At 43.4% G+C, this 23001-nt stretch overlaps 1 protein-coding gene across 1 annotated transcript; it reads right to left on the reverse strand.

Annotated features, from left to right (window-relative positions):
- Positions 1 to 819: 819 nt before the first annotated feature.
- On the reverse strand, positions 820 to 17755 carry LOC143780032 (protein kinase C delta type-like). The gene is made up of 7 exons (XM_077267519.1): positions 17414 to 17755; positions 5961 to 6238; positions 5189 to 5280; positions 4424 to 4625; positions 3510 to 3653; positions 3052 to 3177; positions 820 to 1608 (listed from the first exon to the last, which is right to left on the reverse strand). Exons 1-7 carry the CDS (start codon positions 17745 to 17747, stop codon positions 1483 to 1485), a joined length of 1302 nt encoding a protein of 433 aa, XP_077123634.1. The 5' UTR covers positions 17748 to 17755; the 3' UTR covers positions 820 to 1482.
- Between the last annotated feature and the right edge of the window lie 5246 nt (positions 17756 to 23001).

Here is a 23001-nt window from a genome sequence, read left to right on the forward strand (position 1 = left end):
AGTATATACGGTACCTGTATATTGAAAAATTGTCACAGGCATTAAAAAAAAAAAATCCGGCCTCCTTCCATCCCTTAATAGCCGGCCAACTCACACCTTAATCCTCACAGCCCATGTCTTTGCTGTCATGAATATAAAGAATTTAAATTACCTGTATATTTAAAAATTGTCACAGGCATTGAAAAAAAAATCAACAGGCCTCCTTCCACCCCTTAATAGCCGGCCATCTCACACCTTATTCTTCATAGCCCATGTCATTGCTGTCATGAATATGAGGAATTTCAATTACCATATAAACTGATTCGAGTATAAGCCGAGGCACCTAATTTTGCCACGGAAAACTGGGTAAGCTTATAGACTCTAGTATAAGCCGGGTATGTATTGTCCCCTTATCCCTGTCCTGCTCTGTGTGGCTCCCTCTGTTGTATACATGGCTCCCCCGGTCCCCTCGTATGCATGGCTACCCCCTGTCCCATCCTGTATGCATGGCTGGGCTCCCCCACCATCCCATCTTGCATGCATGGCTCGGCTCCCCCTATTCTCCCCTTCCTCCCCTGTCCTTCCCTGTCCTTCCCTGTCCTCCCCCTTCATACAAAACATCCTCGTGCCGTCGCTGCACGTCTCTGTATCTCCATTGTCCAGGTGCGGCAGCTCTTCCTGTGCTGAGCGGTCACGTGGTACCTCTCATTAAGGTAATGAATATGCACTCCATGCCTATGGGAGTGGAGACTCGTGCATATTCATTACCTTAATGAGTGCTACCACATGACCGCTCAGCACAGGAAGCGCTGCAGCACCTGGACAATGGAGATACAGGGACGTGCAGCGACGGCGCGGAAGGGTGAGTATGATGTCACAACCACCGGCTCCTGCCGCTGCTCCACCGCTCCCCTCCCCCTCCCCTTCTTGCTTTCTGGACAATGACTTGTGTATAAGCCGAGGGGGGTGTTTTCAGCACTAAAAAAATATGCTGAAAATCTTGGCTTATACACGAGTATATACGGTACCTGTATATTTAAAAATTGTCACAGGCATTAAAAAAAAAAAAATCCGGCCTCCTTCCACCCCTTAATAGCCGGCCAACTCACACCTTATTCCTCATAGCCCATGTCATTGCTGTCATGAACATGAGGAATTTCAATTACCGGTATATTTAAAAATTGTCATAGGCATTAAAAAAAAAAAAAATCCGGCCTCCTTCCGCCCCTTAATAGCCGGCCTGTCACGCACCTTTTTTTTACTTTCCGCCCAGGACAGCACCATAAGCTGCTGCTATTCTGGGTGAGAAGAAATGCAGTCACCGGTAACAAATGCCTATGACTGAGGTGAAGTGCGGGTGTTTTTGCACTTCTACTTACCCAGCATCTCCTGGCTCCTCCATCTTGCTGGGTCCATCTTCACTCCTGTCCTGTTGTTCTTCTTCCAGGCTCAGGAGGACGCCATCTCTGATGACACATGAGCTGGTGTCTTATCGAGGGTTTTCTAGCTGATAAATGAAAACCCTCTAAATTTGGCCTGTTTGTCTGGGGGGATTGATGACTTTGTGGCCTCTGCTGCTTCCAGTTTGCCTAGATGGAACTTTTTGAGGCGGTGATGAGGTTTAGATGGCTGGATGAAACACAACAGAAGATTAGTACTCAGAGACCACCCGAGTAACGAGTATACACGCTCATCACTATTACCTAATCACGACAAGGAGAATGGCCTTTAAAAATATTTGGTGCTTGAATAGTTTTAAGGAGAGATAAATAAATCTATCAATAGGATTTTGCTAGGCCATCTGAGAGCAGCCTGAGATAGGTAAAGAGACCCTGAATCCAACGATGTATCACTCAGGCTATGTGCCCACGATCCGGAAGTAGCAGCGTTTTGGATGGATGCAGCGTATTTTCACTGCTCCCAAAACACTGCGTTCTATTGTCAATCTGCACGTGTTCACTGAACAGAGAAATTCACATGCTGCAGTCCTGAAAGACGCACAACATGTCAGTTTCCGCGGGTGATATGTAGGTGAACATACACGCATTTCTAGAAATCCCATACACTATGCTGTAGCATCTGGCCGCTGCGGTTTTGACACTGCACAAATAAACAATGTCAAAATTGCAGCAATTCCTGATCGTGGGCACATACCCTAAGTTCTGAGCCAGAGTAATTAGATTTAGCAATGCAGCAGAGCTGAAAATCTGCCCCGACCACACCAGGCTCTGTATGTACATAGTCTATTGACAGTGAGCTGCTTATCACTGGAGGGGGTGGAGTCGGACTAGCAAGCATGCGCTGCTATGGTCCAGGCAATGATAATCACCAGGTGATAAAACCTTCAGAGTAAGGTAACAGCACACAGCCTGACATGTGACACATCGTTGAAATCTGTGTTTAACCCCTTCCTCATGCTGTACTCAGATTGCATACAAAATACTTGCTGACAGAATCCCTTTAACCCCTTTCCAACATTGGGCGTAGTAGTACGCATATGTCTGACTCCCCCTGTTTCCTGCAGCCACCAGCACCTTTCCAGGAACATGACAGCTGTTTTGTTTTTTTCTTCACACCGTGAATAAAAAAGAACCATGTTTGGTGTCAGAGAACTCGTAATGACCTGCAGAATCATAATGGCAGGTCAGTTTTAGCATTTTGTGAACATGGTACACAAAAACAAAACACCGCACTTGAAATTTTTTTTACCATTTTCCAGTATATGATATGTTAAAATCAATGGCATCCTTCAAAAATACAACTTGCCCCGCAAAAAACAAGCCCTCACATGGACATATTGACCTAAAAAAAAAAAAAAAAAAGTTATGGCTCTGGGAAGAAAGGGAGCAAAAACGGAAAGTGGCCTGGGGTTAAGGGGTTAAAAAGTTGTCAGCTGCGCCTTTCCTGGTAAGCCCCTCCTACTTCTTCCAATTTTTGGGAAAATTAGCTAGTGGTGGAAAAGACCAAAGTTTTAGCTACTGTGTAATTTTTTTAACCCCATAAATTGATACATTCCCGCACTAAGTCAAAATTTCACCCGGCCCTGAATACAATGTCTGTCCATTTACTTACTCCAGGGATGTGTGGTGGGGGCATCTGAAGGGCTTCCACGGAGACCCAGTCAATATCCTGGAAAAAGGGATGAGCTCTGATGTTTCTGTGGACCCCTAAGCGCTTGGCGGGATCTTTCTGGAGGAGCTGGGAGTGAGAAATTTGCTTAATAGTCAGGATGCAATCAGAGCAAGTAAAAAATCTGATAACAGGACAATTTTACTGAACTCCTGTAGAGCAACATTAGATCTTAGGTCCATCTGACTGTAGACCACCAGCAGATCCATGACAGCAAGGCTCAGTGACTAAACACTTCTACCCAGCAAATCAAGTACTCCTACAGAAATGGCTTCTTTGCTGGGTAGAAAGGGGAGAATTAAGAACATTGCCCTGTATCTGTAGCGCTGTGCTCTGTACATTTACCATGGCCGCACATTACTAGTAGTAACTCCAATACCCAATAACAGCATCGTACTCACCTCTCTAATGAGGTCTTCAGCGTCGGAGGAAGATGGATCGAATAGTGCAGGATGGTAAGTGCACTCCCCGGTAACCATTTCATTTATGATGAGGCCAAGCGCGTACCAGTCTACGCCGGCGCCATATTGCTTCCTAGCCAGCATCTGCCACGGAGGAGAGAACAGTTACTACGTAGGTGACAAGTCAGCACATGAATGTCTCAGTCTTTGTGTTATATCTTTGTGTAATTCTGGGAATTTATAGTCTCCGGGTCACTAAGTAACAAGGTCCGGCTTTCACTCATTTATCGCGCTCTGGGCCCAGGATACTGAGGGCTCATTCAGACGTCAGTGATTTTTCTTGAGTAAAAAAAAAAAATGGGCCAAATATGTTAATTTTTAAATCAGATTTTTAGTTTGGTTAGAGTGTCAGTTTTTATCAGCCGTCTCATCAGATTTTCTTGTATGAATAATAATGATAAAAAAAAAGATGCAGGTTTCTCGAGCTTCTCCAATCAGTGTGTGAAAAATGATCTGCATATATATGTGATCTGAGGGCTGTCCAATGTTTTATCTAGACCCAGTCTTGCATTGACGAGACTCTGCAAAAATACATGGACATTTGAACATCTCAGAATCATAGGCACCAGGTTCTATTGGTGAAAAACCTGGTTAGAACCTGTGTGTGAAAAGTGATATCTGAATGAGCCTTGTAGTCCCCCTGAAAAGTCATCTATCTTTTCCTTATTGTCCAATTCTGAAGGTTTTTTGATCAAGACTGGTGTTTTATTAGCCTTGATACAGAGTCTGTTGGTCTTTTCTTATTTTATAATTTCAGCAGCCACAATTTTTCTACAAGTTGGATGACTCCATTAATAATAATAACACAAAAAAAATCATTAATACATCAGTCAGCAAGATAGTTTTCTTCTCACCTCTGGAGCCATAAATTCCCTAGTTCCAACATATTTGGTGGCTGTGCGGTCTCCAAGCATGTTCTCCAGTGCGAGACCGAAATCCGTGATCTTAATGTGCCCCGTGTCCGCCACCAGGATGTTCTCGGGCTTGAGATCTCTGTGGATAATGCCCTTCGAGTGGAGAAACTGGATGCCACACACGAGCTCCGCAGCATAGAATCTGTCAGAAAATGAAAGAAGGTAAGAATAACACAAGGAATTTTTAGAAATTCACATGAGTCAGTAGACTGCTATCTCTTTAAGGTCCCTGCTTGATGAGAACAGCCAGACACTTAACCTGTACATCCAGCAACACATGAGTAGAGCCTGGAGAGCCTGTTTGGTGGGCTCTCCATGTATGTGTTATGACTGTCACACAGTCGCGACACATGCAGCTGCGGAGCCGAACAGCTGATCAGCCGGAGAGCTCCGTGTATCCGGGTTCCCGCTGTAGCTTATTCGGTAAGCACTATAGCTTGCCGAATAAGCAGGGACCTGGACATATTCGCTCATCTCTAAACATAAGTGCTAAAGAAACAACTTCAGAGAAGGTCACTGCCGATTTGGGACCTGCACCACCATCAAAAGACAGTGGGCGGTTAGGAAAGGAATGTATTGTTATGGGAAAAAAAACATAAGTATTATAGGAAAAATGTGAAGTATCGCATTCTCATGATCGAGCTTTGAGAACTGTAGGTTATTATTTGCAATTTACTTTACCTAAGCTAAAATTTAAAGCTATACCTTGCGCTGGGGATGTCAAGCCGCCCTTTCATCTCCAGAAAGTCAAAGAAGTCCCCGCAGCTCATGAATTCCAGCCCAAGTAGAACAAGCATCTATAGAAATAAAAGAGAGAGAAGACTTTTGCATTGATTCATCAAGACTGCCATTTTTCACTCCGTTTTTGATGAGCAGGTGGAATGAAGTTCTCATTTGTTAAGAGACACATGTTCTTAATGAATCAGGCCAGTGTCTTCGTGTGCACCTAGCAACAAATCCTACTCCTGTAGAAAACTGGAGTAAGATTTGTGACATAATGGTTGGTTGCCAGTGCCACTACTCTTCATGAATTTGATGTCTACACCCGCCTGTGATGCACCAGCTTCGCCCATGTTAGTGGAGTTGGGCAAAAATAGCGTGAAAATGCCAAAAGAGGCAACATTTTTGTGCAGCCTTGCGTTGCACAAAAAATTTAGACTTTTCAAACCCTTTTATGGCATAATTTTGACATAAAAGCTTTGCTGAATCTGGGCCATAGTTACCAAACCATCATAACATGTACGTATTTAGTACACAGAAGAGATCATTGTCTTCTTTAGATCTTTAGACATTTTCTCATGATCATCTGAAGTCTGCGTTGTCTTTCCCCAAACATTAAGCTTTTTTTGTTGGAGGAAACCGTAAAGAAGACTTTGTTATATAAAATGCATTTGTGATTATTTTATACAGTATACAACAGGAATGTTTGTGTTGCTTAGGGGGACATTTAATAAGGAGAAATAAGACACTACTGTACCTTGGTCTGGAATGCAAAGTCTGCATGGACAAGGAATGGGCTCCCAGATGCCAGCTGTAAGACTCGGCGCTCCACCATCACATAGGCCTCATCACCAGAAGCGAGCAGGGATCTCTTGCTGATGATCTTAACAGCATACTTCTGTTGGTTAGAAGTGTCTTCCGCCAGCACAACTTTTCCAAAACTTCCCTGCCCGAGCACATGATGGAATAATAATCTCTTTCTGATGTTATGTGAGATTGCGCTTCTAGGGCAGGTTGGCCGCACACTGCTGTCCTCTATCAGAGTGAAAAATAAGAGACAGTGAGAAGACATTTACATTTACTGCACACTGTTTACACGGCGTTGATAGAAAAAAGTCATAAACATCTACAAAAGAGTTAAATCCTATGTATAAAAATTAAAGGGAATATATCAGTAGGATCTTCCGTCCTAAGCCGTCTATATGGGCATGTAGGTCATAGGAAACTGAATAAAATGATACCTTGATAGCAGTGATCCAATGTCTTATTCCAGCAAAATCCATGTTTTTCTTATATTTAAATACGTTTATGGGCCAGACTCTGATCTGCATGGGAATCTGCCTCCAGAGCTTATTTTCCATGAAGGGGGAGTTACCATTGTGATGTGTAATGGCTGCTCTCTACTCTTCTGATCTCACTGTAGAGCTGTGTGTGATTGTCACGACACAGCTGTTGGGTGATCTTGGACCAGGGGCTCCTTCCCTGTCCCTAACACTAGGGGGTACCCTAGCTCGGCCTACTTCCTAGGATACTTCTGAAGGTGAAGATGCCAGGGCATCCACCCTTGCCTTATCTCCTTAGTTAGCCCTCCATCTGTTCTTTTCCCCCACCCAGGCAAAAGGGGCGCTATTGTGTACCGTAGTGCACCAACACACAAAGTAGACACACAAAGCAACACAAGCAAGTGTTAACAGAAAACTTCAGATATACAAAATATTCACTCAAATATAACAGAGGAATGCACCGAGGCGTGGAGGTAGGGGAATAAACCAAAATAGAGGATAGGGAATTACCAAATATACAAACCAAGCAACAATAACTAATAATGCCTCCAACTCTCCTCATATGAACTCCTCTCCCTCTATTAGCCATGCAGCCTATGCTTGCTCTGACAAGGATTTGTAACCGAGCCCAGATTATAAAGGGAAAAGGCGTGGCTAACTGAGCTCGGCTGTGAGCACAGGGATTTCCAACATGGCCGATTAACCCTTGTTCTGCCAGAAGAAAAAAACACATTTAAAATGAAGGAGAAGTGCTTCTTTTCAGCGCCGGCGTAGGGGCAATCAGATGCTGTGGTCTTATGGCTCCACACTGTCGCGGTAACCCCGTGACAGTAATTATACCTGACACATCTGCAGGTTCCTCTCTTGCAATGCTGTTGCAATATAGCAGAGCTCAGAGCTGCAAAAACGTGTTTGTAAGAAGACAAAGTTCATTTCTCCTATTCTGTGTCAGTTACACATTTAACGCTGGCAATTCCCCCTTTCTTTTAAAATAAGCTCTTGAGGTGGAGTTATTTACCAGGCAACATCCCCCCTCGTAGCCTGGAAGAAATAATTTTCATATAAGAAAAAAATGAATTTCTCTTGAATAAGACAGCAGATGAATGATATCAAGGTATCTTTTTATTTAGCTTCCTTGATCCTGTATGCCCCTATAGACAGCTTAGCAGAGTAGATACTACTGACAGATTCCCTATGAAGAGAATCTGTCATGTGAAAAAACTTTATTAGCCTGCAGATATGGGGTTAATCTGCAGGTTAATAGCATTGTGAACCTGTTACGGATCTGCAACCGTCAGGTCGGTGATAAAATCCATTGCAAGATGCGTCCATGAAGAACTAGGAACCTCTAACGGGCAAAGCAACCCTGCCACCGGAGCATGAGAAGCCTTAGACCTAGCGCACACGGTACACTGATGCACCCACTTGACAATTTCTCTTAGCCACCCCGGTCACCAGAAACTCCGACCGATCGACTTTCTTGTTTCGGCAATCCCTGGATGACCTGCCAAACAAGACTCATGACATTCCGTAAATAAAGCTCTTTTCAGGGCTTTAGGCACAAATAATTTCCCATACAGAGTGTTAGTTGGTGCCGCATCCTAGGCTTTAAGAATGCTATTTTCCAACTCAGAACCTAATGCTGCCACCGCCACCCCTTTCTGCAGAATAGATTCTTCCTTTTCAGTATTAACCGTTGGGGAGAAACTTGAAGACGAAGCATCAGCTTAAACATTTTTTGTCCCAAAACCATCACTGTAAACAAAGTTTGCCAATAAACTAATTTTCTGTAGCGCAAACTCGCATTTCTCCAGCTTAGCAAAGAGTGTGTTTTCTTTCAGAATCTGCAAAACCTCATGGACTCTCTGCCAATGCGACTCCAGATCGGGCGAATAGATCAAAATATCATCCAAATTAACAATCACACTCCTACCGATCAACAGCCTCAGGATGTCATTAATGACATTTTGAAAGACCGCCGGAATATTTGTAAGGCCGAAAGGCATAACTAGACACTCAAAATGACCTTCCGGGGTATTAAAGGCTGTCTTCCATTTATCGCCTTCTTTAACCCTCAGCAAATTATATGCACCACGGAGAATGATCTTAGAGAACCACTTGGCTCCAACTAATTGGTTAAACAAATCCGGAATTAGCGACAAGGGGTAAGGATTGCACACAGTGATCTTACTAATCTCCCTGAAATCCAGACATGGCCTAAGACCACCATCTTTTTTTTTTACAAAAAAGAACCCCACAGCCATAGGGGATTTAGAGGGTCTTATAGGACCTGCAGCAAGACTATTCTGTAGGTATTCCTTTAAGGTCTCCCTCTCGGAAATCATCAGATTAAATAAACGACCATAGTAAGAGTAGCACCTGGGACGTTGTTTTTTTTAAGACTTCTTTCTGGCTGGACAAACTGTTACGGATCTGCAACACAGGACTAAGGTAGAAGGGGAAAAGTGACGCTGCTCTATGACTAGGCTGAAACCCTGCGATGGAGTGGGTGACCCATTCCTTGCGAATAGACCCACCGACGATCCTAGGTTAATCTCAAGCGAAGACCTATAGGTAAGGGGAAGGAAAAAGACCAGCAGCCAGAACTCCACAAGAAAATGGCGGATAGTCACAAACTAAACCGATTCTAAGAGAACCTGGCCAACACCAGCACTAAACTTCTGCTTTATTCATCCTGGTAGCGTGTGGTTTTCAGTCATGGAGGTGGCGCTGGTGCGGGTTCAGCCCCAGTACTGTGTATAGAGAGAGGCAGTGGTTATCGCGCCCCCGGCACTGAATGACAGCAGGCTCTGCATTAGAACCAACTGTCAGTCAGTGATGGCGTTCTGTTACAACTGCCGCGCTCTATAGAGAGCGCGGTGACTGAACCCGCACGGGGGCCACCCTTGTGACTGAAACCCAAACACTACTGGGAGCAATAAGGCTAATTTCCTCCCATCAACATAGTCTTAAGTGCCAGTGCCAAACAGGTTCAGAACGCTATTCACCTGCAGATTAACCCTATATATGCAGGTTAACAGAGTTTTTTTATGTAACAGGTTCCCTTTAAGCTATGGTAAACTGCAAAGAATAAACAGTCACCCAAAAAATAACTACAAATTAAATTTTGTTACAGTATTAATATTATGTATTAAGCAAAATCCCATTAAAATATGTGGGGAGCATCACATAAAAGATATTTTATGGAAAGCGCATCACATATGGGTAAAATATAATGATCAGTATTGTACAGTAAGTAAAGTGGCAGTGAATTAGACACATAGTATTGATACAGGTAAAATAGTGGTATATAGATATAAAAACACATGTAAATAATATGGCAAGATAAAATAGCATAACATTAACTCAATACAAATATCCAATGTAAAGATACCATGTGCATGAAGAGAGTCTGACCAGAAGAGTGAACACCTCAGAACTCCAATGTACGTTTCGCCTTAGACTTCTCAAGGAGTACACACATATTTTACAGAAATTTTGTTGAATATAATGTAATAAAATTGAATTTGTAGTTATCTTTGACTATTTATTCTTTGTAGGTTTCCATTGTGTTAAAGCTGAAAATACAGAATTGTCAGTTTACAGACTTTTCCAGGAGGAGTCCTATATGGAAGCTGTTTATGGCAGTCTGTGGTACAGACTTTCACATTACATTACAATTTGAGGGTTCACAATGTAGAATAATCTTGGGAAAAGTCATTATGATTAATAACATTATTGGGGAATTGCTATTGATGTAATTTAAGCTGCCATTCAGCAAATCATGGGCCAGGTTTATTGTCCCATGTACAAAAGTAGATTTTAATTAATAAATAATGAAAAACTAAAGTAGTTCCACAAATGGATGTTTTTTTTAAAAAGTGCTCTGATAAATTCATCCAGGTGCTTCTACTGTATCCTGTGTAACTAGCTAAGCGCGACTGCAGCGCCCCAGAGTCCTGGTCGTTGCAGTACTGATGCTCCGCCGCTAAGGGGGGCTATGGTACGTCTGATGGCACTGTAGGAGTTCATCTGACCAGGTATCACAGACACCAATACATTTCACAGTCTGGCCTCCAGGGGGAGCTAAGGGTACTATTCATTAGGCCACTCCTCACAGTCTGGTAAAACTGGGAGTTAGATAGGAAGTTAGAGAGAAAGCTGACTGGGTTGGAACCAGGCAACACCTTGTGGCAGAGGGTGTTGTAGGGGAAGATTCGGAGGGGTCCCTGTCGGGTGGGATCCTGACAGAGGCCTAGCAACCAGAGAGAACGTTACGGGACCGCGCCTGCACGATATAGCGGCGGTACCCCAAGAAAGGATAAGAAGCGAGGTATATTGTGCTGAGTGAGAAACGAGATCAACGCAACAAGGAGAATACCAGTAGGAGTCGTGCTGTAAGACGAGGCAACATCCTGCTGAGGCGCATAACCGGTGGCCGGAACGCCGAGGAAGTATAGAGCTCCAGGCCAAACTTCAAACCTACAGCAGGACAGTCAGTTAGAGGCGGGCTGTCTCACCCAGACCCAGGAAGACACAGGGGGGTAACAACAGGAGTGGGGCGACGCTAGAGTCCCGGAAGAGCTCCGAGCCTCCCCGTCATACGGGTGCATCCTAATCGTAAGATCAGGGGGACGTAGAAGAAGAACATCAGAATCGAGTTGTGAGGGAACACGAGAAACAGACACAACAGTTGTGGGGTACTATCCCGTAAGCACAGCAGGGAAGGACCACAACACACAAGCGCTAGACGGTAGGCACAGATTTCCACCTGCAAAGGGAACTCTGGAGGTGCCATCGGACCGGCCAGGCTTGCGCAGCCCGGTTAACTGTATTCCGGATTGAGGACCCTGAAGCCTTCAGTAAAGAGGTAAAGAGACTGCAACCTGGTGTCCTCGTTATTTACTGCGACCGGCACTTCATCGCACCATAACATCTTCACCATACAATCTCCTTTTATTTGAGCGCCCCTCAGCAGGGTCACGGACCGGGGCCAGCCACCGTGACAACCCCAGGGCAGAGAGACTCAGAGGCCCGGTACCGGGTACCCCTCGGCCCTGCGGCAGTGGGGGCGCTGCACGACCATGTAGAGATGTACAGCTGATGGTCATACATACATAACTTCTGCTAAGGGGTAGAAGCATAAGTGAATACATTGTATTTATTCCACAGGAAGAGGCTGATATAGCTGCTTCATTGTGTGAATTTGCTCCTTTTCATTGAAGGAGCGAGTGTATCTGCTGCGTCACCGATCCTGTGAGCTCATCATGAGTCAAACCAGTGAAGTACAAGATCAATGGCCGGACACCTAATCTGAGCACACAGCTTATCATTACAGTGAATGCTGAGGCCTCACTCAGTCTTAAGGTACCGTCACACTAAGCAACGTCGCCAGCGATCTGTGATGTTGCAGCGTCCTAGGGAGCGATATCGCTGTATTTGACACGCAGCAGCGATCAGAATCCCGCTGTGAAATTGCTGGTCGCTGCTAGAAGGTCTGCACATTATTTGGTCGCTAGGTCGCCGTGTATCGCCGTGTTTGACAGCAAAAGCAACCATACCAGCGATATTTTACACTGGTAACCAGGGTAAACATCGGGTTACTAAGCGCAGGGCCGCGCTTAGTAACCCGATGTTTACCCTGGTTACCAGCGTAAAATGTAAAAAAAAAACAAACACTACATACTCACATGCTTCCCCCCGGCGTCCGCTTCCCACACTGACTGAGCGCCGCAAATTGAAAGTGAAAGCACAGCACAGCGGTGACGTCACCGCTGTGCCCTGCTACTGCCAGCGCTCAGTCATTACAGGAAGCGGACGCCGGGGGACGCATGTAAGTATGTACTTACATTTTACGCTGGTAACCAGGGTAAACATCGGGTTACTAAGCGCGGCCCTGCGCTTAGCAACCCGATGTTTACCCTGGTTACCCGGGGACCTCGGCATCGTTGGTCGCTGGAGAGCGGTCTGTGTGACAGCTCTCCAGCGACCACACAGCGACGCTGCAGCGATCGGCATCGCTGTCGCTATCGCTGCAGCGTCGCTTAGTGTGACGGTACCTTTAGTATGAAGCAGAAAGTCAAAATTTCAATGCAATAGCATGTATGCTAGGTCCTTAGATGAAAGGAACAAGCAGAGAAGTGGCTAACGTCGTTCACTCTAGGCAGGGCCGGTTTTAGGCAAAGTGGGGCCCTAGGCAAAGTTTAAAATGGGGCCCCAAATGCTAACATATTGCACATCACACAGAAGCATTTCGGTTGTATTTACTTGCGCTGAGTTCAGGCCGCTAAACGAGTGTGATCAACAATATTGAAATCGTTCAACGCTTGTTTCCTGGCCTCTTTCCACCGTCTGAGAAAGAATGATGGGGACAGAACAATCACTAATAGATCACTAACAGATCACCATACAGCATCATGTCAGCAGCATATCTACAGTTTACATCGGCAATGTGCTGTTGAGAACAAAGATTTTTGTTCCCGCATAAACAATCCAATCACTCGATGAATATGCAGCATTTTGCTTGTTTAGTATAATACACCTCATAATCCTACACATAGTATAATGTGCACCACAGTCCTCCATATTGTAAAATGCACACCCCATAGTCCACTATATAACATAATATGCTCCATAGTCCTCCATACAGTATAATACACTCCTCAGTCCTCCATATAGTATTATACACTTCCCATAGTCCTCCATATAGTTATATACACTCCTCATAGTCCACCATATATTAAAATACACTGCTCAGTCCTCCAAATGGTATAATACACTCCTCATAGTGCTCCATATAGTATAATGCACCACCATAGTAATCTATGTAGTACAATTTCCTTCCCATAGTATAATGCACCCCATAGTTCTTCAGATAGTATAATGTATTCCCCACAGTCCTCAATACAGTATAATGCAGCCCACATATAGTACAATGCTGCCACCCCACAGAGTATAATGCAGCCACCCCACAGAGTATAATGTAACCCCCATAGAATATAATGCAGCCCCATCAAAGAGTATGATGCGATCCTCCCTCATAAAATCTAACACAGCCCCCATAGAATATAATGTAGCCCCCACTGAATATAATACAGCTCACCTCCCCATAGTATATAATGTAGCCCTCTACAGAATATAATGCAGCCCCCCATAGTATATAACACAGCCTACCCCATAGAATATAATGTACCCTCATAGTATATAACACAGCCACATAGTATATAACACAGCCTCCCCCATAGAATATAATATACCCCCATAGTATATAACACAACTTCCACATAGAATATAATATACCCCCAATAGTATATAACACAGCCTGCCCCATAGAATATAATATACCCCCCATAGTATGTAACACAGCCCACATAGTATATAGCATGGCCCGTGTAGTATATAGCACAGCCCACATAGTATATAGCACAGCCCGCATTGTATATAGCACAGCCGATGTAGTATATAGCACAGCCCGTGTAGTATATAGCACAGCTTGCGTAGTATATAGCACAGCCCGCATAGTATATAGCACAGCCGAAATCTCCCCCCAAGAATGGCCTGCAGTCCAGTACTCACTGTTATAGTAAAAAAAAAACAACCAATCCTCACCTCGTGCCCGCGCTGCTCCCTGCTCCTATCTCAGAGGCTGCACTGCCTGGCACACAATGAGTGCGCGATTATGTCATCGTGCACCCGCAGTGTCAGAGGCAGAGCGGGGAATGATGGGAGAGGGAGTGTCAGCTGATGCTCTCTCCATCATTGCTTTGAACTGTGTCTGCAGACACCGATATAGTTCAATGTGGCAGCGGCGGGGGAGTCGGCGCTGGCTGTAGGCGGGCATCCCTGCCTCACAGAGCACCATAGCAGCTGCATGATGTGCCACTAGCTGGGGGCCCGAGGCAGCTGCCTGGTCTGCCTGCCCCTAACGCCGGCCCTGGCATTTTTTTTGTAATGATAAGCAGTGTGCTCAGTTTAGGTGTCTTGAACTTTTCTGGTTTCATTCATAATGAGCTTACAGGAATGGTAAAACAGCAGATACACTAACTAATTTGATGAAACAAGTGGGCAGAGACAGGGGCGTGCATCGAAATCATGGGGTCCCATAGCAGATGTCTTAATTGCCCCCCTCACCTCCACCCTCCCCCCCAAAAAATCAGTAGGATCACAGAAGAGCTTATCTCACAACTATGCAACCCTTAAAGAGTAATTTTACCTGTATTGAAGCCATTAGGGTACGTGTCCATGTTCAGGAAACGCTGCGTGTTTGACGCTGCATGGGGCCGCAGCGTCAAACACGCAGCGTCCAGATGTTCCATCATAGTGGAGGGGATTTTTTGAAATCCCGTGTCCCCTATGCGTGGAAACACGCATCCGTCGGCCCTGCGACTCCGGACATGCTGCGCGTCTTTTAAGATGGCCCTTTACATAGTATAGTGGCACAACCCTCCCCACATTGTGATGGCCCCCACACAGGTGCAGCAGGCGCCATTTTCAAATTGCCTTTTTTCCCCATCTCTCAATTAAATAAGCAAAAGGGATTAAGTGCACAGTACACATGCGATTATGCTGCAGTGCGGGGGCCACGGCTGTCACCTGATTGCAGAAGCGTTTTGTTATTGACATTCATTATGCAAACAAGGGGGCCGGTCAGTGAGGGATCAGTGACCTGTCAGCAGTCTGTATTATGAGTAGCTAAGCAGAGATCCACATACACCAACCCCACCTTACACAAAACGGAAAATAAAGATTAAGAAACAACCACAAGACAGATTTCATCAATCAAGGTATCATTTTATTCAGTATATTGGCGCCGACCTGACACTGTCTGTAGGTTACTGTGCACAATCCTGCTGACAGGTTCCTTTAAAGGGTTTTCATACGCAAAACATTATTTTTCTATTCTGTAAATGTTCCAACTGTACAAATTACACAAAAAGCTATACTCAGCCACTCTTTAAAGTTGATAGGCTTCAGGGGTAACTTCACAACTACAGCATATGTGACCGCTGCAGCCAATCAATAGGCTCAGTGGTATTGTGATGACTGGATCAACATCACCGCTGAAAATCACCTATGATTGGCAGCAGCCATAATGTGCACTGTTGTTATGATGTTTCTGCTAAAATCTGTCACCAAAGAGCAGGGACAGAAACAGTGCAGAGACATCACTGAACCTAGGAAGGATGAGTGCAGCTTCATTTATTATTTTTACAAGCATTTGGAGTAAAATATGAGATGAGATGGGTGTCTGCTGGGTCATGCAGCAAGTGTTAGAATAGTAGTTCATTGTCTGTTAATGCTTTTCCATCACTTCTCATTGATTGCAATGTAAATTGCACATGTAGCAAAAGATTCATTGGACCCCCATTTTTACAACCATTCGGGTCTTAGTGTCAGACTTCCACCATTAAAACAGTAATGAATGCTTGCAGTATACCGGAATAATAGGACTTAATTGACTCTGACGGCAACACCGTATGTATAAAGATAAAAAAAACATGAATATTCATATCACTAACTGCTATAATTAAATAATTTACTCTAATTTTCTGACTATAACATGCCCCTCAAATTTTCAGGAGGACAATTGGGAAAAAATTAAATGCGTTAATTGGGAATCCGTTTAACAGTCCAAATTCAGCTTACCGACGCTGGGACGGCAGTGGAATGGGGTCACAGGAGGTGCTCGGAAGTGTGACACTGCGGAGTCCCATCCCAGATTGTAGAGGGAGGTGTTCAGCGATGCTCGGTGGTGCTGGGGCGCCGTCGATATTTTGTGAAAGCCCGGAGCACCTGCTCTTCTATGGGTATAATGTTGTGGACTCTGGGAAAATGGCTGCAGGAGGCGGCACATGCGCAGATATTGATTTCAGGAAACAAAATGTGACGCCTCTGGTGGCCATTTTCCCAGAATCCACCGCATTGAAACCATTGAAGTGCAAAGTCTCTGTAGTTTCATAAAACATCAGTGGAGTCCACGCACCGCCGAAACCCCCTTGTACCAACCTGACCCCCCGGTAAGCTATATTCGGTCTATAAGACGCACCCCCATTTTCCTCCCAAATCTGGGTGAAAAAATGTAAGTTTTATAGTCAGAAAGATGCAGTATTTTATATATTACAACTGTATTATTACACCTGTAATGTAATATTTAGCTAAATCACTGTCTACCATGAAGCTAAGCCATTGGCTGGGCTTCACAAGGACGAATTCACAACTCAATTCACAACTCATCAGCACTCCACAACCATATTCTTTGGTGACCAATAGATGCCACTGTCACTGGAAAAATGATAAAATGTTAATAGTCTTGAAATATGATAAAGTGTTTTCATGTGCAATAGCAGAACTTAAGGAAACTTGGGATCATCATAATTGTCCTAACTCAGAAAATAAATACACAAGATCTCACCAGACAGATTTTTCAATGCCTTATTGTGCAGCACATATAAGCAACCCACCCCCAAATTAGCGCGCCACGATTTCCACAGATATCAGTTTCAATACATTATTGACCCAGAGATTAACATTATCTTGATATTTATAACTTACATTGTAAAGTAAATGATGAAAATGTAAAACTAAAAAAAGAATAAATGGCAGAATTGATACTTTTTTTTGCATTTCTCTAAAGAAGTTATTTAGATGTAAATGCAATCAATACATTTAATATATTCCAAAATGGTAACTTAAAAAATACAATTTGTCCCAGAACAAATAAACATTTTATAACTGTGTCAATGGAGATATGAAAAAGTCATGCCTTATGATATTCTGCAAAGAAAAAAGATAAAAAAGATAAAATAGAATTAGGGCCCAAAATAGTCTGGTCACCAACGGGTAAAGGAAAACCTCCACAATAGTTTATATGATTTGTTTTAAAAAGCACATGAAGTTACCAAAGATATAAATGTATGTGTTAGTCTACCTGAGCCTCTAGGCTGGTCTTCGGTGCTCAGGACGCCTTTGGCTCTTTTGGGAAGTGGATCTTTTTCTCCTGAAGAGTTCAAGGTGTGTTTTCTCTTCTTGGCACTTTTTTTCCTCTCTCCATCCACTTGGTTCATCTTCAGATTGGAAGACATCTTCTCAGCTGATCTTGATGTTGTCCTCCTCTTCTTCCTCTTTTGGCTGCTGTTCTTCGATGCCTTCTTATCTTCATTTGATGAGACCAAAGTGGCATTTGTCCTCTTCTTTCCCTTCCTCTGTCGTCCTCTGTCTTCATTCATCTCCATCTCTTTGCTCAGTTCAGGGTTGGCAGACATCTCCTCTACCGTCGCAAGTCAACTCCAACTGTCACTCTCAACTGTCAACTTCCGTTCAAGTATAATATATACACTTGCCCTGGTCATGTGACCAGTAACTGACCAATAGCTTTCTTCAGTGTATTCAATGGGCATATAGGTCAGCATTTTTATACATGGCGTGTATGGAATATGCGCCATTCCACCTTTTCACTTCTTCTTGTATCTGTTGCTTCTTGTTCCATATAAATGGCAGTCATTTTTTAATCCACCTTTTACACCTGAGAAACTCTTACTAAGATTTGCTGTATCTCTCAGATGCTCCTTATTAAATTGCCCCATTTGTAGCATCAGGACATGATAAGAAAGTGGCAGCTTGTATTCTGTAAGTGAGAAACACCTGGCACAATTCTAAATGCCGTATGGTAAACTCTATTGACCGCATTTCTTAGAGATGAAATTTGTGATTATAAGAAGTATTTTTACATAAACAAAACTGCACTATATAGACCTGTAAACCATCAGACTTTATTAGAGTGGCTCCAAACTATTTTACAACTTGAGCCAAATTACTAGGTTCTTGGTCCTTGTCATACAATATTCAATGCACAGCAGCCCCGAGAGTTACATGTATAGCGGCATGCTGCACGATTGTGTCCAGTAAAATATTGGATGTTCCATGGACACTAGACAAACCTCAGTGTGCGGTATACAGGGGGTTCGGCACCGCCGTTATATTCAGCTTTCCTTTTTTATTGTAGAACAAAAATATGTAAATCACTATATAGATGTGAACAGAGCCTAACAAGCAGTAAATGTCGCTCAGGCATGTTTGAGCCTGGATACCTACCATAAAGAATGGGGACATGGCTGCTTTGGGGACCATAGCGGAAATAGACTTCCTTTGCTTACCATAACGCTATAGTTCTTAGATAAAGCACACACTCAATATGGACATATTTATGCAGAGGCCATTATAAATACTTGTACAATTCATTTTCATTAGTAGCAGCTGCACTCAACCACAATAATAAAATTCATTAAATGTGAAAAACAGCTTAGAAATATGTAATGATTCAGCACATTTTAGACATAAAACCGAATTGTGGTCATTAACTTGAAACAAGTTGTAGTTCTCTATAATGGTATAGAGCCAATGATTTCTATATTTGCTCCTTTTCAATGAGGCATGCACAAGTGAATATTTAGACTTTAAATTTCCAAAATCACATTGTTTTCTCATTATAGTGTACACATATATTTATTTTGTTGTGTCAGTATAACTCATGATTATATTTGACCAGTTTTGCACATATCACACCCAAAGGATGTTCCTTCAGGTTGTATTTACCCTCAGATTGCATTTGGATTCGTCCTTCTGTAGTTTTACTGCTCTGGTCAATCATGCAGAGTGCAGCCTCTCTCAGCTGGCTTTCTTCTATCATAGCTCTATTATTCCGCCAGCTCTGACAGAAGATAATCCTCTGCCATATGCATCAACAAAGTGGCATTTGCAGTTAAGCATCACTGATTTGTCCACTTCAGGCTTTAAACACAGCTCAGCCCTGTTTTCCTCAGCTCTGCACTGCGTAGTTGAGCTCTGCTGGAAACCAGACAAAACAGTAATGATGTAAAAACACAAATGTAGATGGTAAAGGATTAATTCAGCTGTGTACAGGGCCGTACAGTGCACAGAAGCATAAATTGTACACTCAGATTAGGTGGATAATATGACAAATATCTGTGGTGGATACAGCTGAGCTGAGGATAGCAGAGCGGATACATTTATCAGTCAGCCGGATTCAGCACAAATCTGAATAATCACCTCAGAGAAGTGCGGCTTGTCAGGAGCTCACAAGAGAGAGAGAGGAAAGAGTTGGCAGCTGCCATGGATTTTTATTTTTTAGGAAAGAGATATTATATTGGGCTTAGTCAGTATATTAATATTTATATTGAGTATGCACTGCAATTTGTGAAAAATAATTTGACTGTGAGAATAACCTTTTAATTCTGGTTTGGTTTTTGCATCCAACATTTTTCTAAGGTAAAGGATCATGACCAACTGCCATATGACAGATATACTTTAAAGAGGTTGTCCACTACATTCTCTATAGTGCCCGCGCCAATTTAAACTTTCTAAAGACGTATTTTTGTAAACACCTCTTTTTGCCATCTGCGATGATGAGCTGCGCTATCGCTGACCGCTCACTAGGCATCACGTGATTCCGGTAGCAGCCGCCGCTGACATCCACTGATATCGTGTCAAGTTCCAGACCCCCTTGCATCATCCAGGCGTTACCCAGTCGTATGCACCCCTCCTGATTGACTGGGCTGTGGGTGATGTTCCACCGCACGTCACAGCTCAGAATCCAGCACATGCTTGCTGCCAGGGCCGGTTTTAGGCAAAGTGGGGCCCTAGGCAAAAGTTTAAAATGGGGCCCCAAATGCTGACATATTGCACATCACACAGAAGCATTTCTGTTGTATTTACATGCGCTGAGTTCAGGCCGCTTAATCGAGTGTGATCGACAATATTGAAGTCGTTCGCTGGTTTTCTGAGAAAGAATGGGAACAGAACAATCACTATTAGATCAATCTGTCACCATACAGTATCATGTTATCAGCAGCAAATCTGCAGTTTACACCGGCGATGTGCTGCTGAGAACAATGATTTTTGTTCCCGCATAAACAATCCAATCACTCGATGAATATGCAGCATTTTGCTTGTTTAGTATAATACACCCCATAGTCTTCCCCATAGTATAATGTTATAAAAACTGTTAAAGCAAAGAGCGCAAATAGTGTCTTATCTGAGACGGTTAAAAGGTTAATCCATAAGATTTCACTCACCAGATGTAGCTGAGCTGAAGCATTGAAAGGATTCGCTGCAGCAGATCCACGAGTCCAGGAAGGACCAGCCCTTAGATACAGATTGGGATAATATTGGTAAATTTGTGCGCTGCTGAATCACTAGAATTCCAGAATTCTTAGTACATGTGGCTTTATTATTTCACACGTTTTAGAGTTCAACATCTTCATGTTCTCCATTCTTGAATTCTAGTGATTTAGCAGTGCAGAAATGTACCACAATTATCCCAATCTGTACATAGTATAATGTGCACCACAGTCCTCCATATTGTAAAATGCACATCCCATAGTCCTCCATATAATAGATTGTGCCCCACAGTCCTCCATATAGTATAATACACTCCTCACAGCCCTCCATATAGTATAACACTCCCCATAGTCCTCCACATAGTATAATACACTCCCCATAGTACTCCATATATTAAAATACACTCCTCAGTCCTACATATAGTAATAATGTAGCCCTCCTCATATAGTATAATGCAGCCCCCATAGAATATAATGTAGCCCCCTTATAGAGTATAATGAAGCCCCCCATACAATATAATCTAGCCCCCAAAGAATATAATGCAGCCCCCCATAAAATGAGTATGATGCAATCACCCCTCATAGAATATAATAAATTTAATACATAGAATACATTTAGTACATAGAATATAATGTAGCCCCCCATAGAATATAATACAGCCCACCTCCCCATAAAATATAATGTAGTCCCATAAAAGAGTATGATGCAATCCTCTCTCATAAAATCTAATACAGCCCTCCCATAGAATATAATGTAACCCCCATAGAGTATAATACAGCCCACCTCCCCATAGAATATAATGTAGCCCCATCAGAGTATGATGCAATCCTCCCTCAGAATATAATTCAGCCCCCATAGAATATAATGTAGCTCCCAGAGAATATAATACAGCCCCCCATAGAATATAATGTAGCCCCCCAGAGAATATAATACAGCCAACCTCCCCATAGAATATTATAGAGCCTCCCATAGAATATACCGTAATGTAGCCCCCCAGAGAATATAATACAGCCCCCCATAGAATATAATGTAACCCCCCAGAGAATATAATACAGCTCACCTCCCCATAGAATATCTAGTAGCCCCATCAAAGAGTATGATGCTATCCTCCCCCATAGAATACAATAAAGCCCCCCATAAAATATAATGTAGGTCCCCATAGATTATACAGCCCCCCATAGAATATGATACAGCCCTCCCCCATAGAATATTACAGCCCTCCCCCATAGAATCTAATACAGAACTCCCCCATAGAATCTAATACAGCACTCCACCATAGATTATAATACAGCCCCCCATAGAATATAATATAGCCCTCCCCCATAGATTCTAATACAGCCCCCCATAGACTATAATACAGCCCTCCCCCATAGAATGTAATGTAGCCGACCTCCATAGAATATAATACCTCCCTTCCCATAGAATCTAATGCAGCCCTCCCCCATACGTAGTCGGCGCTGGTGGGGGGGGGGGGAGTCGGCGCTGGAGGCAGGCGACTGGCTGGGGGTCCCTGGGGGGCGGGGGCCATAGGCACCTGCCTGGTCTGCTTGCCTCTAACGCCGGCCCTGCTTGCTGCTAATGAAAGCAGAGAGAGAAAGCACAGATGGCAACAAGAAGTATTTACAATAATACTTCTTTACAAGGATTAAATCTGTGAAGGAATTATGCAATGTAGTGGACTAGAAAACTGGCATACTTTGTAGCTGAAATGTACAACAGCCCACAGCTGGAATAGATTTATATTCTGGTGTATAAACAGCCCCAAAAATGTGCCGAAAATATTTAGGCATGAGTTTCTTGATAAATTTGGCTTCCTTTAATCCAGCAAGCTTATAGTTGGTCTTGATAAAATCCCCCCAACAAGTAACAAACACAAGTCATGTTTTATACTATAAATTGCAAGTGAAACCGATATGACCAAGAACTTTAGGATTCATCCTCAATCCTAAAAAGATGGTTCCCTTATAGTGATGAGTGAATATACTCGTTACTCGAGATTTCTCGAGCATGCTCGGGGGTCCTCCGAGTATTTTTTAGTGCTCGGAGATTTAGTTTTTATTCCCGCAGCTGAATGATTTATATCTTTTAGCCAGCATAAGTACATGTGGGGGTTGCCTTTTTGCTAGGGAATCCCCACATGTACTTATGCTGGCTAACAGATGTAAATCATTCAGCTGCGGGAATAAAAACTAAATCTCCGAGCACTAAAAAATACTCGGAGGAGAGGACCCCCGAGCGTGCTCGGGAAATCTCGAGTAACGAGTATATTCCCTCATCACTATTCCCTTATGCTGATGTAATGCTACATCTCCTTCTAAGTATTGCAGTGTGCACACTGGGCTTTGCAGGGAACTGCGGGCAGCCCAGTTCATATTAATG

This window comes from Ranitomeya variabilis, chromosome 1 (assembly GCF_051348905.1).
Source record: "Ranitomeya variabilis isolate aRanVar5 chromosome 1, aRanVar5.hap1, whole genome shotgun sequence".
NCBI lineage: Eukaryota > Metazoa > Chordata > Amphibia > Anura > Dendrobatidae > Ranitomeya > Ranitomeya variabilis.